Source organism: Lonchura striata, chromosome 10 (assembly GCF_046129695.1).
Source record: "Lonchura striata isolate bLonStr1 chromosome 10, bLonStr1.mat, whole genome shotgun sequence".
Taxonomy (NCBI): domain Eukaryota; kingdom Metazoa; phylum Chordata; class Aves; order Passeriformes; family Estrildidae; genus Lonchura; species Lonchura striata.
This window is the reverse complement of record NC_134612.1, coordinates 13,957,910-13,972,965: the sequence shown is the minus strand read 5'-3', so window position 1 is coordinate 13,972,965 and position 15,056 is coordinate 13,957,910. Positions and strand designations below refer to the sequence as shown.

At 39.7% G+C, this 15,056-nt stretch overlaps 1 protein-coding gene across 2 annotated transcripts; it reads left to right on the top strand.

The window, feature by feature from the left end:
- The first annotated feature begins 4,749 nt into the window (after window positions 1-4,749).
- Window positions 4,750-15,056, top strand: PLSCR1 (phospholipid scramblase 1). 2 transcript variants are annotated; one of them, XM_077785662.1, is made up of 9 exons: window positions 4,750-4,828; window positions 7,126-7,154; window positions 7,910-7,978; window positions 8,683-8,840; window positions 9,867-9,909; window positions 10,835-11,055; window positions 11,777-11,938; window positions 13,191-13,352; window positions 14,226-15,056. In XM_077785662.1, exons 2-9 carry the CDS (start codon window positions 7,148-7,150, stop codon window positions 14,253-14,255), a joined length of 852 nt encoding a protein of 283 aa, XP_077641788.1. In that variant the 5' UTR covers window positions 4,750-4,828; window positions 7,126-7,147; the 3' UTR covers window positions 14,256-15,056. The 2 variants fall into 2 exon arrangements, with proteins under 2 accessions (XP_077641788.1, XP_021392490.1); XM_021536815.2 differs by lacking the exon at window positions 4,750-4,828 and adding an exon at window positions 6,457-6,536.

Genomic DNA, 15,056 nt, shown 5'->3' with positions numbered 1-15,056 from the left:
TATTTCTCTTCATGTTGATGAAAGTGCCAGTGTATATCACAGCACAACAAACCCAGATTCTCCTTTATCAGCAGCTCCTGAACAAGCCAGGGGTGCCTAATCAAGAGCATAAGGTTAAAAGGTGTTATTTTTTTTCATAACGCTGAATTCAAATGCAGTGCTAGTGTTCAAAAGATACTATAAATGAAAACAAACATGGGCCTGGGTGCTGCATTACATTCTTTGCAGAGAGGTGTGACTGGTGAGCAGGGGCTCCAGAGGATGGGCAAGGGGAGCAGAGGGACTCCTGGCCTCAGGCCAGAGGTACCCTGTGCACCATGGCAAAGGGCTGCTCCTTACAGGCTTCCTTGTTTTATGTTCATTTTCCAAGGGGAGTCTCCTGACATAACTGCTTTATATGATTCCAGCTCCACAGTGGGGCAGCAGTCTGGGTCTAGAGTAGTTTGGCCAATGAATCCCACCCACACGTGGTGTGTGCTTGTGAGAAAAGGCATTGGAGGGAGGCAGGGAGGGAGAGTTCAAGGATCACTAACACGTCACTGCTACTGTATGATTCAACCTGCTTAAACAAAAGAACTTGGATTCCATTCTCCCCAAAAACTACAAAGGTAACTGAGCATCCTGGGAGCTCAGAGTGCCAGCTTTGACATACAGAGCTGGATGTCTGCCCAGGATGGGATTGTCCTGACTTGATTTTTTGGTGTATTTCATTAATTAGGCTGGTATTATTTTTACTTTTTAGGAACAAAGCCATGCCTAGGAAAGTGTTCCCTGTAAGTACCTATTTGCAGTAGCAATATCCCTTTAGCAGAAAACAGGATTTGCACAAGCTGCATTTTAAACTGTTGGTACCACAGTTAATCCTAAATGCTGTAAACTGTAATGGCCTATTTCTTTATGTCGAGTTGCTCTTTTCCTCCCAATATCCCATTTTCTGTCTGCAAAGCAGCTTATGCTGCTTCAGCTACAGTGCTGACATTCAAAACCTTGCATGATTGGCAGCAGTAAAACTTTATTTGGCTCCCTTTTCAGTCTGAGAAAGAAATTGCTGTGGCACAAAAACATTTAGTAGCAAAACCAAATGTGTGGTATTGCTTCCATTGTTGTTCAGTTGTTGTTTTCTCCTTGTGTTTGAGTATCTCGAGGAAGGACTGATGGTGATGGCTGACAGCTCTCTGCAGGAATTGCTTTTCCCCTGTGAGTGATTATTACGATTGTTAGTGACAGCACAGGGGGACATGCTGCTCCTCAGGATACATAAAAATATAAGGGATGTTACTTTATGTGGTTTGGAACTCATAACTGTCCACTGATGTTTTCTGGATGTTGAATTAACTAAGACATTACAACAACTAAACCCATTTTCACCCAGTTTCCCTCTTGAAGGAAAACCTAACCCTCATTTGTTAGACTGCAGGCTTGATGACTGACTTGACATTGTTAAATGAAATCAAATAAGCAAACAGGCCTGTTTACAATTTCACATATTTACAAATCTTTAATAGTGAGATGATGTGTTAGCTGCTTCTTCTGGCTTCATGAATACATATTTTATCAAAGGCCCAACTACCAAGACAAAAGGAGAGCTACACTGAGATTCAGGGGATGTCAGATGTCTATCAAATGTTAGCAGGATGGACTCAATTTCTCCAGTTCCACATCAAAGAAATAGTAATATTAATACCAAGAATAGAAATTTATGTGTTTTTTAAATGCTTGGATTTAAACTGCTTTTTACTGTGTATACATCATGTCTGTCACATTGGTGGTGTGCTCATGCTAGACTCATCACGCTGTATAAAAATGTAGATTTCACCTATTGGAATTATTTGCCTACCTGCTTTCAAAACCACTACTAGTTTGGATGTAACCTGTACTATAAATGGAAAAAAGGTAAATAACTTATTCTGGAGAAGATTACTTAAATGTGAATAGTTAGGTTGGAGGCAATCTTTTAAATCTAAACTTTCCAAGCAAGTTCTAAATATTGTGCGAATTGTATCAGGTCATTATCATTTTGTCATCAAAAGTCGGGAATAAAACTAACACTGTAATTTCAGTATGAGAAAGTGGAATAATTTTTATTTTCAGCACAGGGCATGAGGGGGATGTCTTTTTCTGACCCCTGCACTGTAGCAGGGGAGAACAGATGAGTTTAAATCTGTGTAACTGATTCAGACTTACGACATCTCCCCAAAACTCATACAGACGTGCTAAATGTTCCTGCCAATTCTTCTGCATATTTAAATCACCTTCCAGAAGAATTGCTGAGGCCCACAGTTTCTAAGGCTAAGATAACCATTTGCACACATGAATAGAGGCCTAAGCACTGTAAGCTAAAGGAATTATCACTGTTCGATAAAATTAAAGGTTTTCCCAAAATGTGCATATGTGAGGGATGGCAAACAGCAGAAAAACAGCAGTACCCCATGGCTGGTGCTCCAACCAGTGCAGCTCCCCTGCCACTGGGAGGAATCTTTTTCTTTGTTCCCTCTTTCTTTCGCCTCTATTACTTCTTTTTCTTTTGTTCTTTCTTTTATTTCCTGGTAGCCCCCTCAAGTTTGTGCCTCAAACTTCACATCCTATGTCCTTTCTATAAAGACAACAACTACTCTCCACTTATCATTCTCTTCATCTCCCACGTCTGTTGCTGTTCTAGGTTTGCTTTCCTGGAGAAGTGAATTTTCTGTGGGATTGTGTCCACAGGCACAGAAGGCAAACCCCCTGGTAACCACTTTTGTTTCCTTTAGCAGTGCAAACAATGCCATGCCTGAGGTTAAATGAGGTTAAATGCCTGAGTTTGAGCTGTACAAAGGCTGTTTGCTCTCGTGTTCAGCCCTGAGTGAACTTCCTCCTGTGTCCCCCCACACAGGTAGAAAGAAGAGAGAAGAGAGAAAAGAAGCTGTTTAGGGGATGTTAGCAAGAAAGATGAGAGCTGCTTTCATCAACCCAGCTCCAGGTTACTGGAGACCTCTGCATGAGAAACGGGTGGAGGAATTGGTCCCACTTCTGGTGCTGGGCACCACAGGATCAGATGAGGAGCCAACATCAGGAGCATCAGAACTTAAAGCAGTAGAAAGTAATATTCTGAATATCCAGACCATAAACAACATAGAAATCCTAGAAATCGGGATCAAGAATCTACAAAGAATGTTTATTATTAGGTAAACATGCTTAAACCTAAAAGACTAAATTACTAGGAGCATGGTCATTTTCTTATTCTCTTGAAACAATTCCTTTCTTACTGTTTTAGGCATTCACCTGATGATTAAATCTGCTCACTGGACAAAATAAAAAGGTACTGACCATTTCAACCCCCTGATCTAACAAAAAAGTACTGACTGTCAGTTATATCAATGATCCTAGCGAGATAAGAAAAGACATTATTTGATATGGGAAAGACTGATAAATTACTCTGTATTTTGTGAATCATGGCATCTTTTTTTCGGCCACTGCAGGTGAACAGGTTTCTTCCATACTTATAGATGTGTGAAATGAAGAGACATGCTGCTGTCTTTGTTCTTTCTGATAGGACAATGATAGTCTCATCTAAGAAACAGTGTTCATCTCTAGGTCAAAAAGTCATGTTTGCTCAGCAATACAATTTGAATTTCAGTGTATAAGTCTGAACCAAGCTAAATATAACTATGCTATATTCCTGTAAAAAAGAAGGGTAGTATCAAAAGCTACCATGTATTTCTAATTTCCCAACCATGTCAAAATAATTCTATACCTATTTCTTAAGAGATGTTTAAAACCTATTTCTTGGTGTCTGCTATTAATCCTCTTAGTGGACTCAGTGTAGATGTGTGGGAAAATGCTAGTCAGCTTTAGATTAGATTCTTATGTACCTGAGGAAAAAAGCAAAATAAAATCCCCAAATCCCTGTCAAATCTGGTGCTTAGGTGAAATCCAGTGCAGGGGCTAGAACAATAGCTTGGGGTTTAGGTTTGGGTTGTTTCTTTGTTTGTTTCTTTGTTTGTTTCTTTGTTTGTTTTAAGTGGAAAGTTCAGTATTGAAATGGAGGCCTTATTTTGGGAAGTAGAATACAAAGACTACTGAGGATGTAGAAGGTGAGCTGCACTTACTGAATCCCCAATCTTGGGTTTTATGCATGCACCAATTACTGTGATCAGATTTATGTGCCTTACATGAAATACAGTTTTCTTTGAAGAAACTTTCCTTTGCCATACGTGGACACCAGCAGCTCCAATCTGTTGTACATGAATGTACAAAAGAGGATGCAGAAGATCTGTTCATCAGAGCTTGTAATCAGGGCCAGCTTTCTCCAAGTCCTTTGTTTCCCAAACAATTTAGTATTGTATATTCTTCTTCCTGTAACTATGAAGTCCACACAAATATATTTTTCCTCCTGAGGGCCTGCCTTATAAACAAGGTAAAATTGTTCCAAAAACATTTGTTCTCCTTTCAGGGTGGACATAGAACTTGGCGTTATTACCTGTATGCAACCTGCTGTCCTCTGACTAAAGGGCAGAAATTAAGTACATTAATTAATTAATTTTAAAAGGACTGAATCGGCTTTGCTGTTGATAGAAATGGAAAAAAAAAAAAAAAAAAAAAAAAAAAAAAAAAAAAAAAAAAGTAAATGCCACGAATAGCGAAACTGTTGAATTACCGGAGTTTCTCGGCAGGGCTGGCAGCGATTTCCTGCCCCGAGCCCAGCCCTGCCCTCGCTCCCACCCCTGCAGCGGTGGGAGTTCCCCAGCGGCACAGGACGGACACGGGGACAGCGGGACACGGGGACAGCGGGACACGGGGACACCGGAGCTCCTTGCCGAGCGGGGTTCCTTGCAGGCGCTCCTCTCAGGTATCCCGGCGTTTTCCTCTCAGGGATGCTCAGTGACCCGCAGGGCTGGGGCAGGGGCTTGACGAGGAGAAGCCCCGCGCTCGTGCGGCTGGGCAGTGCGGGTTGAGCTGGAATTTATCGCTTTAGAGGAGGATCTGGCTGGCAAGGACGGCGTTGAGGGGCGGTGCAGCTCCGGTGTCCCGGAGAGCCCCCGGGGCGAGGCAGGGCTGCGCCCGCCGCTCCCGCAGCCGCTGGTGCGCGCCCGGCTGAGCCCCGCGCCCGACCCGGCCGCCGCTCCCAGGCGCTCCCAGGAGAAAAGTCACTGTAATTTGAGAGGGCACCCAACTGCATCAGAGCCAAAAAAAAGAGTAATTCCTTCTCTGAATAATATTTTGTTAGCATTGGACAAAACGAACTAATTTAATTGGATTGCTGAGATGATTTTTAAGCATACTTCAGCAGTCAGGGTTCAAATCCAGGGGCTGAACAGTCTAATATAATGCAACATTAAAAAAAAACCAAAACAAACAAACAAACTTCAAAAGCAGAATTATTGCATACCTCCTGGCTATTCAGCGTCCTTGCTTTTGAATATTACAACTTGGAAAGGGCCGGGCCTGGTTTGTTATATAACTAAGCATGTTTGTTCCTGGGACCTTACATTACATTAACGTGCTCCTTCCATTGTTTTAGTGAGCTGGATAAGAAATGAAACTACTTGTCATGCTAGTATTCTGTTTTTCTGATGAAGAGCAGAAGCCCTATAGTTAACATAATTATGACATGTCTAAATTACTTGCAGTATATCTAGTGACATGCATCAGGCTAAGGGACCTGTAGCTGTGTTGTGTAGTTCTGAAAATGAGAAAGTGACCGAAAAGAAACATGGACATTCATAAAAAAGGATCCAGGGATGAAATGAGGGCTGAGCTTTGTAAAATTTTTATTGCTTCCTACTACAGAGCATAATAACCTTTTCTAAATACTAGATTGTACAGTGGCTTGTGTGTGTAGTTGTAGGGACAATGAAAGATTCTGGATGACTACAAAGCCCTTCTTTTAAATAAATTGTGTGAGTCTGTCTCTATTCTCCCTTTACCAAAGGGTTTAGTTGTAATTCTCAGTATTTCACTGATGTTCATGTAGCTGGACTATCTCACAGCTTAAACTGATCTTTTGCTAGTTTTATTCTTCTATAATTTGTGATGTTCCTACATTCATACAGTGACTACATTCCAATCTACCCTATGACCAGAACCCAATTAAAGTATGTGTAAGAGGATGGGGTTTTGTTAGTAAAGAAGAGTTCGTGAAGTAGAAGAAAAAGTATATTAAAAAGGAATGTTTTAAGAGCAACTGAATCTGCATTAGACATCACCGTGTGAGATCTGCATTAAAAGTGGAAAGAAAAGCAAGAAGGAATTGCTTTCAGTTTCGCTTCCCAGCTTTGAGCAACCATCTTCATTGAAAGAAACAGAAGAATCATAACCAACAAATTATATTCATGGTTTCACTTGAACTGGATTATTTTTAGAGAACAACTAGACTGATTTTTTAATTTTAAATCTTTCAATCCTATTAAGAATGAGTGCCTGTACTATTCTTTTATGCAGTTCTATGTTTGGACCTCCTGAGCGTTTTGGATCTCTCTCTAATAGTTGCTGCTGTTGTCTTGCTTCACTCATTATCCCAGAGAAAGAGATAACTCTCAAGGTTTAAGCTCATACCAGTAAGTGGGGTTTTGTATGCTTTTGCTTTGTTTTGTTTTAGGTTAGGTTGTTTTTGTGGTTTTTTTTTTTTTTTTTTTTTTTTAATTCCTTTTGGCAACTACACTTTGTTATCCAAATACTGGATATGTGTTATTTTGTAGTACAACTAGAGAAATGGAGTAGCTTAAAGAGCTGAATAGGTGGTAGAATGGCTGCTGCAGGGCTTACCTGAACAGATTTTGTCAACATCAATACACTGAGCCAGGTGCCTAAAATTACTGCAGTAAATTGTTCATATGAATTACAGGATATTTCTGAATGGCTGCAAAATGGAGTCTTGCACATCCCAATGCTTTTCTGAGTTGAGGATGATTTCAGGGTATTCAAGGCATGACTGTAGGCATAGAAAGCTCAGACTTAAGTAGTAGTTCAGACATAGCCTAGAAGGAAGCTGACATATTGAAGTTTACTTTTGCTAGTATTTGTAATTTTGCCTTCCCATACAGTTTAGAGAGGCAAATATCTTTTATCAATAATAGAGAACTCTGAATAGCTCTTGTATGAAATCATATATTTAAAAAATCATGAAACAAAAATTTTGTTTTGCAGAACTGCAAGCAGATCTGTGACAATGCAAGGTGAGTAAAATATAACCAAAATGCCAACTTTTGCTAACATCAAAGACAGCACATTCAAGCAATATTAGCTTAGCTATTAGCTTACCTTCTAATTATATGAAATATGTATGAATGTTTTAACTTGAAATTATTTACATTTTAAAATGGAATATTTTACAAAATGCAGAGCTTATATTTCAGATCTTGATTTCTGAAGTTAAGTAAAAATAATAAATAATTTAGAAATCTTGAAATTCAAGTTATTTCTGGTTATAAACTAAAGCTGGTAAATGTTTTTAAATCCCTAACACTCTTCATCTGCTGGTGAGGCATTAGTATAGTCTGAACTTGAAGGAGCTGGGAGAAAAGGTTTTTTCACAGAGGGGAATGGCTCACTGTCATCCTATTGGAGGGCAGCCTGTCAGTTCCTGGCAATGCTTTGAATTCCAGCCACTTTCTAAATATCAATGAACAAAGGCATCTTTGCCCCAGGCAGAGTGACCTGACCCTGCTTGGGCAGGGCTTGGACTAGCTGATCTCAGGAGGTCCCTTTCAATGATTCTGTGATTCTGTGACATCCTGTGCAGAACTCCATTAAATTTTGCTGATGCATGCATTGTTCATAAATATGATCTTGATGCATATTTTTGCTATACAGGAAACAGCTCCCTAGATTTTTTTCTATGTTTACTCTGGAAAGGGAGTCAGTGCTGGGGATCCTTCACCCAGGGCAGAAGGAAATGATCCATACTCAGAGCATATTTTCATTTTTCCAGGACCTCAACCTGCCACAGCACCTGGAATGCCCTATGGCTCCCCTCAGTCAGTCCCTGGGACTTACCAAGGTGGGTGGCTTGATTACAGATCTGTGAGACCATTAGGAAATAGGCATGGGGAATATGGGGTTGGAAAAGGGTGATCATCTCCAATTTAATTTTCTGCTATTAATTCTATAGAATGTCTGAAAAGACATTTCTTTCCTTTGTGGTTCACGTGTACTGGTTCATGTGTTGTAATGTAATGTGAAATTTGGTGCTGAGCTGGTGTGGCCTGAAGGTCTACAAGTCATCTGGTTTGAAAAATGTAGATGAACTTTGCTAAAAGGACATTTCCTTTCACAAAAGTAGAAGATATAGTTCCAGGAAAACTTTGTCTTAAAATTTCTCATTTGCTCAACTGACAGCATATAAGTACCAATGCTTTTCATGTAATTTAAAGTATTCTTTCTTCTCTACTTAGAAATAACCTTAATTTATTTACTCTGTTTTTTGAATCGCCTGTCTCTATGTGAATTAAATTTCTTCTGTATTCAAGAATGATGCATTTTGAAAATTTATTTGGTTTGGTTTTGTGTGAGGCATCAGAACCTCCCAAAGCAGTGTAACTCCCTTCATGAGTGTTATTGTATTTATAACTGAAATAAATAAGGTATAAGGGTCTCCATAGTTCCAAATAGCGATAAATTACTCTTTTGAAGATGCACAGGGCAATTATTTTCCAACATTTAACTTTCATAACTGTATCTCTCCTACCATGCCAAATGTCACAGGTGCAGGGAACTATGGATTCCAGCCACAGCCCATGGGGTTCCCAGGTGGATTTGTCGCTCCACCTGTGCAGAACCAGCCCACCATGGATGGGACAATCTGGATGCCTATCCCTCCTTCTGTTCCCAACTGCCCTCCTGGACTGGAGTACCTCACACAGGTACCTGCACCCTTGCTCCTTCCCCAGAGATGAGGCATTCTGCTCTGGGAAGCAGCCTCCATCCATGAAATAGCTAAATAAAGCATCTGGCTGTGTTGCAGCTGCAAGGGTTGCTGCTTGTGGGCTGCTAAATGAAGCCTTTTGTGATGTCTGAATGCAGAGATACCTGTTAGAAATGTAGCTCTTGTTCATAGAGTACCTTCCTGCCAAGTAGGGTGCTAAAGGATGAGGGACAGAGGGCTGGCATACATCCTTCCCATTTCTGAAGTTACTCTTTGGGAAATGTAATGTCCTTTGGAAAGGTGTATAGAATAAATATCTATAATATGGGCAACTCTAGCACATTAGGAGCACTTAATTTTCTATATGATGCTTTCTTCACACCTCTTAATAGTGTTGGTAGAGCTGCCAGTCAGACTTCACAGCATAGGGAATGCTAATAGCAAAATAAGAATTGTTTCCACATTACTGAATATGTCTTTGTACTGTAAAATACAGTTCATCTCAGCACTGAAAAGATTAATACTGATGTATTGTTTCCACTTCTGCAAAGTGCTTTAAAAAAAGGGAAAAAAAAAAAAAAGCACTAGTGAGGAGGGGCTTCTTTTCCCCTGAATTTTCTTTAGAACTGAGCAGTAGCTGAGCTTCTACTCTAAATACCCCAATTTCCTGCTTTTGTCTGTGTGGAGTCTCTGGGACGTGATGCCAGAGCTCTCTCAGGCTCTGAGTCCTGAAAGGATCACAGGTGTGGTAGCCCTGTGTGCTTGTCACCAGCCCAGTTTGGGTTCAGCTCCCCCCGTCAGCCCCAGTGCCCTGGAATGCTCTCCTGCTAAACTGACAGAAGACAGGCCAAGGAGTAGAGTGAGCTATTCCCATAGTTACCTGGGAGATTATCTGCCTCTACGCAGTGTATTGATCCATACACTTTTATTCTAAAATGAAACAGCAGCAGTTCTTAAAATGACAGTTTTTCTTAGTTGCAACTTGTTAATTGTTTATTCTCTTCAATTTTTCAACCATGAGCAGATTGACCAGATATTAATTCATCAGCAACTTGAGGTTCTTGAGAGTAAGTACAAAGTATTTAAATCTAACAATCCCAAGAACAGTGAAGTTTTGAGTGTCACTCTTGTTATAGTAAATATAATTAATAAATAGCTATTTATAGATGAAGTCACACATTTCCAATGTTATTTGTTAACAATGATTTCTACTCTTCTCTCTTCCTTACTTATAGATCTTGTTTTCTGTCTTGTCATATCCCACCTAATTCCATGGACTGGCATGTAGCTTTGATCCCTTTTACAGGCAGTCTTGCTGTTTTAGCACATTGAATGGCTTTCCTTCTGCTCTCCTCATTCTGTGATTTAAGAATATCCAAGTTGTATCATCAGTGTCTTTCAAATAGAAAGAATGAAGTGGATCATACTTCCCAGCTGACCCCTAACGTTGCTGCTGCGTTTTTTTTTCCGATACTTTCTAAAACTTTTAAGAGTGCTCTCATTTGTTATAGAAATGAATTAAAATGTCTCTCCTGACTCTTGTTGCTTTTGATGCGTGCTGCTGTAAATCTTGACTGAGAGGGTTTTTTTGTGGTTTTCTTATTGTATTAGTGCTGTTTTCTGGCTTCACCCCTAAATTCACAGCTCTCTTTAACTCTTAGCCATTCAATTCTCCTCTGAGAGCCTTCCCTGCTGTTGTTGGTAATGGTGGTGCTTATTCAGGCAGCAGGTGCCTGTGGCCAGGGGGGACACTGGGGACAGATGGGAATCTCAGTTTCTTCCCACATGCCCTTGCTCACGGTGGCTTCTTCCCTTGAACATTTCTGTCAGGCTTCGCTGCTTGAGGATCCTTTCCTATCGTGTCCCTTTGCCAGAGGGTGCCTCTGACAGCCTTTGAGAAAGGCTTTGCCTTCCCAAAGAGCAGCTGCAGAGTGAGCAGGGAGTCTGACCAGACTCTCCTAGGAATTTAGCAGGTTTTCCCCCATTTTCCAGTTGTGACTGGCTTTGAAGAAAACAACAAATACGAACTGAAGAACGTGCTGGGGCAAAGGGTGTACTTTGCAGCAGAGGACACTGACTGCTTGACCAGGAACTGCTGTGGGCCAACACGGCCCTTCACCATAAAGATTACTGATAACCTGGGCCGTGAGGTGATAACGCTGCACAGGCCTCTCCGCTGTGGCTCCTGCTGCTGCCCCTGCTGTTTGCAGGAGGTGAGTTCTGCCTCTCACTGCCTCCCTTCTCCTGGGACAGGCACCTCCTGTGCAGCTTTATGGTGGCGTTGTCCTGAGTCAGGAGGGGAGGTGAAACACTTGGGCTCACTGGGCAGTTCTGGTTGTGGTAATGAAGAACCTGATTGAGCAGCATGTCGGGGAACTTGTGGCTGGTGTTGTAATCTGCACTGGGGATGGGCTTGGAATGGAAGATAAGGCAACAGCTTTCATAAAATAATAGCTAGTTTTCATTTTACAGCTCTGAAAGCTACAGTGGCATTCAACATAGGAGATCATGAGGTTTTTAAAACTTTAACGTAATTCTGGGATGATGAAACTTCTGAAACTCTAAATCTAAGCCTACTCAGAGCTCCTGCTGAGGCATTTGTAGTAGCTGTACCCTATAATGCCTTCACTGAATGCCATTGGGATATTCACTACCTTTCTTTCGCTGGACTTTGGTCTTTATATTGTAGATGCATAGTTTGTGTGCTCCAGAGACTGAGGAGTCTCTTACTGTTTTCTTGAAGGCAAAAGCTGAATAAGACTCTTATTCTGCAATCTGAGTGGTCTTCTGAAAACACTCACAGCAAAATGCTTTGTAAGGCCAGATTGTTGTGGAAAAACAGGTTGTTTTTAATTTGTTTGCTGGTATGGTTTTTGTCTCACTAGCATATGAAAGCATGATCATTCACTTGGATATTTTCTCTTCCCTGTGAAGCTGGAAGTCCAGGCACCTCCAGGAACAACAGTTGGTTATGTTGTCCAGAACTGGCATGTCTGCCTGCCAAAGTTTACCATTCAAGATGAGAAAAGAAGGGATATTCTGAAAATTACTGGCCCATGTGTTTTGTGCCAGTGTTGTGAGGACATTCATTTTGAGGTATGCAATGTAAAAACTGTTTGCATGTATCTGTTTAAGATAGTAGTTTGGTATTAGCTTGTTGCTTGACTTACTACCTATCAATTGAACTGTAGTATATATTAAGTAGTAGTATATATATTAAGTATTTTCTGTATATATATTAAGTAATTTCTGTAGTATAGTATATATTAAATAGTATATAATAAGTATACTGTAGTATATATTAAGTAATTTCTACATTATCTTTTAATGCTGGTATAATCAAATTACTTCTCTAGATACCTAAATTACTCTAGTATATATTAATATATTATATATTAATATTATATATTGTAGAATATATTAAGTAATTTCTACATCATCTTTTCATGCTGATATAATCAAATTACTTCTCTAGATACCTAAATTACTGTAGATAAACCAGACAAATTTCCAGAAATTACATATTAAAGCCACTCATCAGTGATCACTAAGAATTCCCTGTGGCTGCACACAAATCACTTAATTGATATATTTAGCAGCAAAATATTTTTGAATTTGTTATGGCAGGCTCTAAGAAAAATATAGTCAGGTGTATCAGGAATTTATTCAAATTACTTCCTTCAACCACTTATTTAATCACCTAATAATCATTCATTGAACTAGTAAGTTAAGATAATTTAGACATGAAATATAGAGTTGAATGACTGAAGAGTTATAACTTTCCTTTTAAAATAATATTGATTAATGCAACATTGTTTTTGTGGACATTAAGTAAAAGATATACAAAGCTACAATTTAATGTTTGAAATTATATTGCAAATAGTTACTACAGCAAATTTATATAATTTTATTTTGGAAACTAATCTTTCACATGACCCAGAAGACTGGCTCTAACTTTAGAAAACCTAATGTTGCCAGAGGGCTAATCTCTGCCTTTGAACAGAAGAATGTAATTTGTTTAATTTTCACTGGAGTGGTTCCTGATGCATGGCAGGAGAAACTAATTCACTGTCTTGGCTAAAAGACACCACTTCAGGAGAGTGTTTATCCCAGCACCATCAAGGAACTGAACTTCCCAGTCAGATTCAGAATCAAGTTCCTGCCTCTAATGCTTTAGACCAACTTTCTGATTGTCTGATTGCCTTTTGGTACAAACCCTTGCACTCAATACTGTATTAATTAAAATAACAGTCTGAAGCTTTTCAAGGGATGTATTCCAAAATGGATTTGGGAATATTATGAATGACAGGTTTGATGATGCATTTTTAAATTTTATATTAAACTATAGGTGAAATCGCTGGATGAGACTTGTCCTGTTGGGAAGATTTCTAAGCAGTGGACTGGTCTTGCACGGGAATTGTTTACGGATTCAGATAACTTTGGAATCTCATTCCCAATGGACCTCGATGTGAAAATGAAAGCTGTCATGATTGGTGCTTGCTTCCTTATCGTAAGTTATTCACTAATACATGACCATAAACTAACATTTTCATCTCCATGTTTAAATCATGATGGTAAAGGAGTCAATTTTGTGCTCCTTCAATTGGGCTACAGCTTGTCAACTTCTGTGTGTAAAACTGACCACAAACAGCAACACAGAATTGGACAATAAGCTTATTATAGACTACATGCAGTGATAATTGTATTTAAGAAGAGTTTAATATTTGGTGGGACTGAAAAAAGGAATAGGGAAGACTTCTTACAGACTCATTAGCAGAGGAAGGCAAATTTATTTCTGCACCAAGGTCCCACTTCAGAACTGCTTCTGTGCTGGCTGGGCTGCTGAGGGGCAGGAAAAGGGCATGTGAAGCACTTTGAGTTTGGAAAGTCTCTCCAACCTCTGACAGCCCTGTGCATGAGCAGGGTTTTATTTAGCTGTGTGTGTTCTGTGCTACCAAGTGCATCAAGGGCAGCATTAGCAAGTGGGAGCAACCTGGGCTTTCAGGCACAGAAATGGGGCTCCCACCAATAAACTAAATATAGTCATTATTGTGAAGACTCCAGTCTGAGGTGAAATGAGAGGGAATAAATCAGGTTGAACAAATTCAGGGCAGAAATTTTGAGTAAAGGAAGCATAGCTTTGGTTAGTGATAAATTAGCCAATGTCCCCATGTTGGTCTTTCATCGTCTTTCTGTGTCTGTGGATGTCCCATTCGGAGAAACCCAGGTGGTGAGGGCATGGCAAATGTGCCTCCATCTTCTTCTCACCCTTTCAGGTTTCTTAGAGGAAGGTTTACATCAGGTGCAATGCAGCCAGGGGATTTCAGAACTAAGAACCACATTTAAGAACTGTAACTATTTGTTTTGTTTGCTTTGTCCTTAGGATTTCATGTTTTTTGAGCATAGTAAATAAGCATCAACAAGCAGGAGTTTAGTAATGAAGTCTAGATATTCTCTATGGAAGAAAGAAGAACATGAATCTCCCAACTTTCCAATGAATTGCAGACCTCCAGTAAGAATATGAGAAATGTAAATGTTATAGTTACGTTTCTGTAAGCTAAAAGCTTTATGGTCTTTTCTATTATTTGTTTAATCTGGTGAAATAATCTGTAGTATTCAAATAAGTACTTTTTATCTGTACAGATCAATAATATAAACTAGAGAAATTTATAGCAGCCTTTTTTTTCCCCCCAAGAACTCTGTAATTTTAAAGTAACTAGTATAGTAGTTATAAACAAATACTATACTAACACTTTTATTCCTAAAAAAGAGGACTACTTCTATATTCAATATTAATAATAACCTAAGCCAAATAAGGAGACACTGATGTTTTACTGGGTATTCTTCTTTGGTAGTTTTGCCTTGTTGTTCACATTCTGTTGTTTCCATCTTCCCACCTGCCTTGATTTGGCTGGGGAGGGCAAGGTCCTGGCAGGGGACACAACCAGGCCAGCTGACCCAAAGGGGCATTCCATACCATGTGACATCAGCTTGGATATCAAAGATGAGAAAAGGAGGAGGAAGGTGTTGCATTCATTTTTATAGTGTTTACTGTCCCAAAGAATCACTTCCATGCTGAAGCCCTGCTTTCCAGGAAGTGGCTGGGCATTGCCTGCTGGTGGGAAGTACAGAATAAAATTTCTCTTTTTTTTACTTTGTGCACACACAAACTTTTGCTTTTTGTTTTAGTAAACTGCTTTATCTTAACCTACAA

What these genes read in the sequence shown, in the direction of transcription:
- PLSCR1 (XM_077785662.1), top strand. An exon ending in AGTCCCTGGGACTTACCAAG is followed by an intron (nt 7,979 to 8,682) that starts GTGGGTGGCTTG and finishes CAAATGTCACAG; the next exon opens with GTGCAGGGAACTATGGATTC. An exon ending in TTGGTGCTTGCTTCCTTATC is followed by an intron (nt 13,353 to 14,225) that starts GTAAGTTATTCA and finishes CTTTGTCCTTAG; the next exon opens with GATTTCATGTTTTTTGAGCA.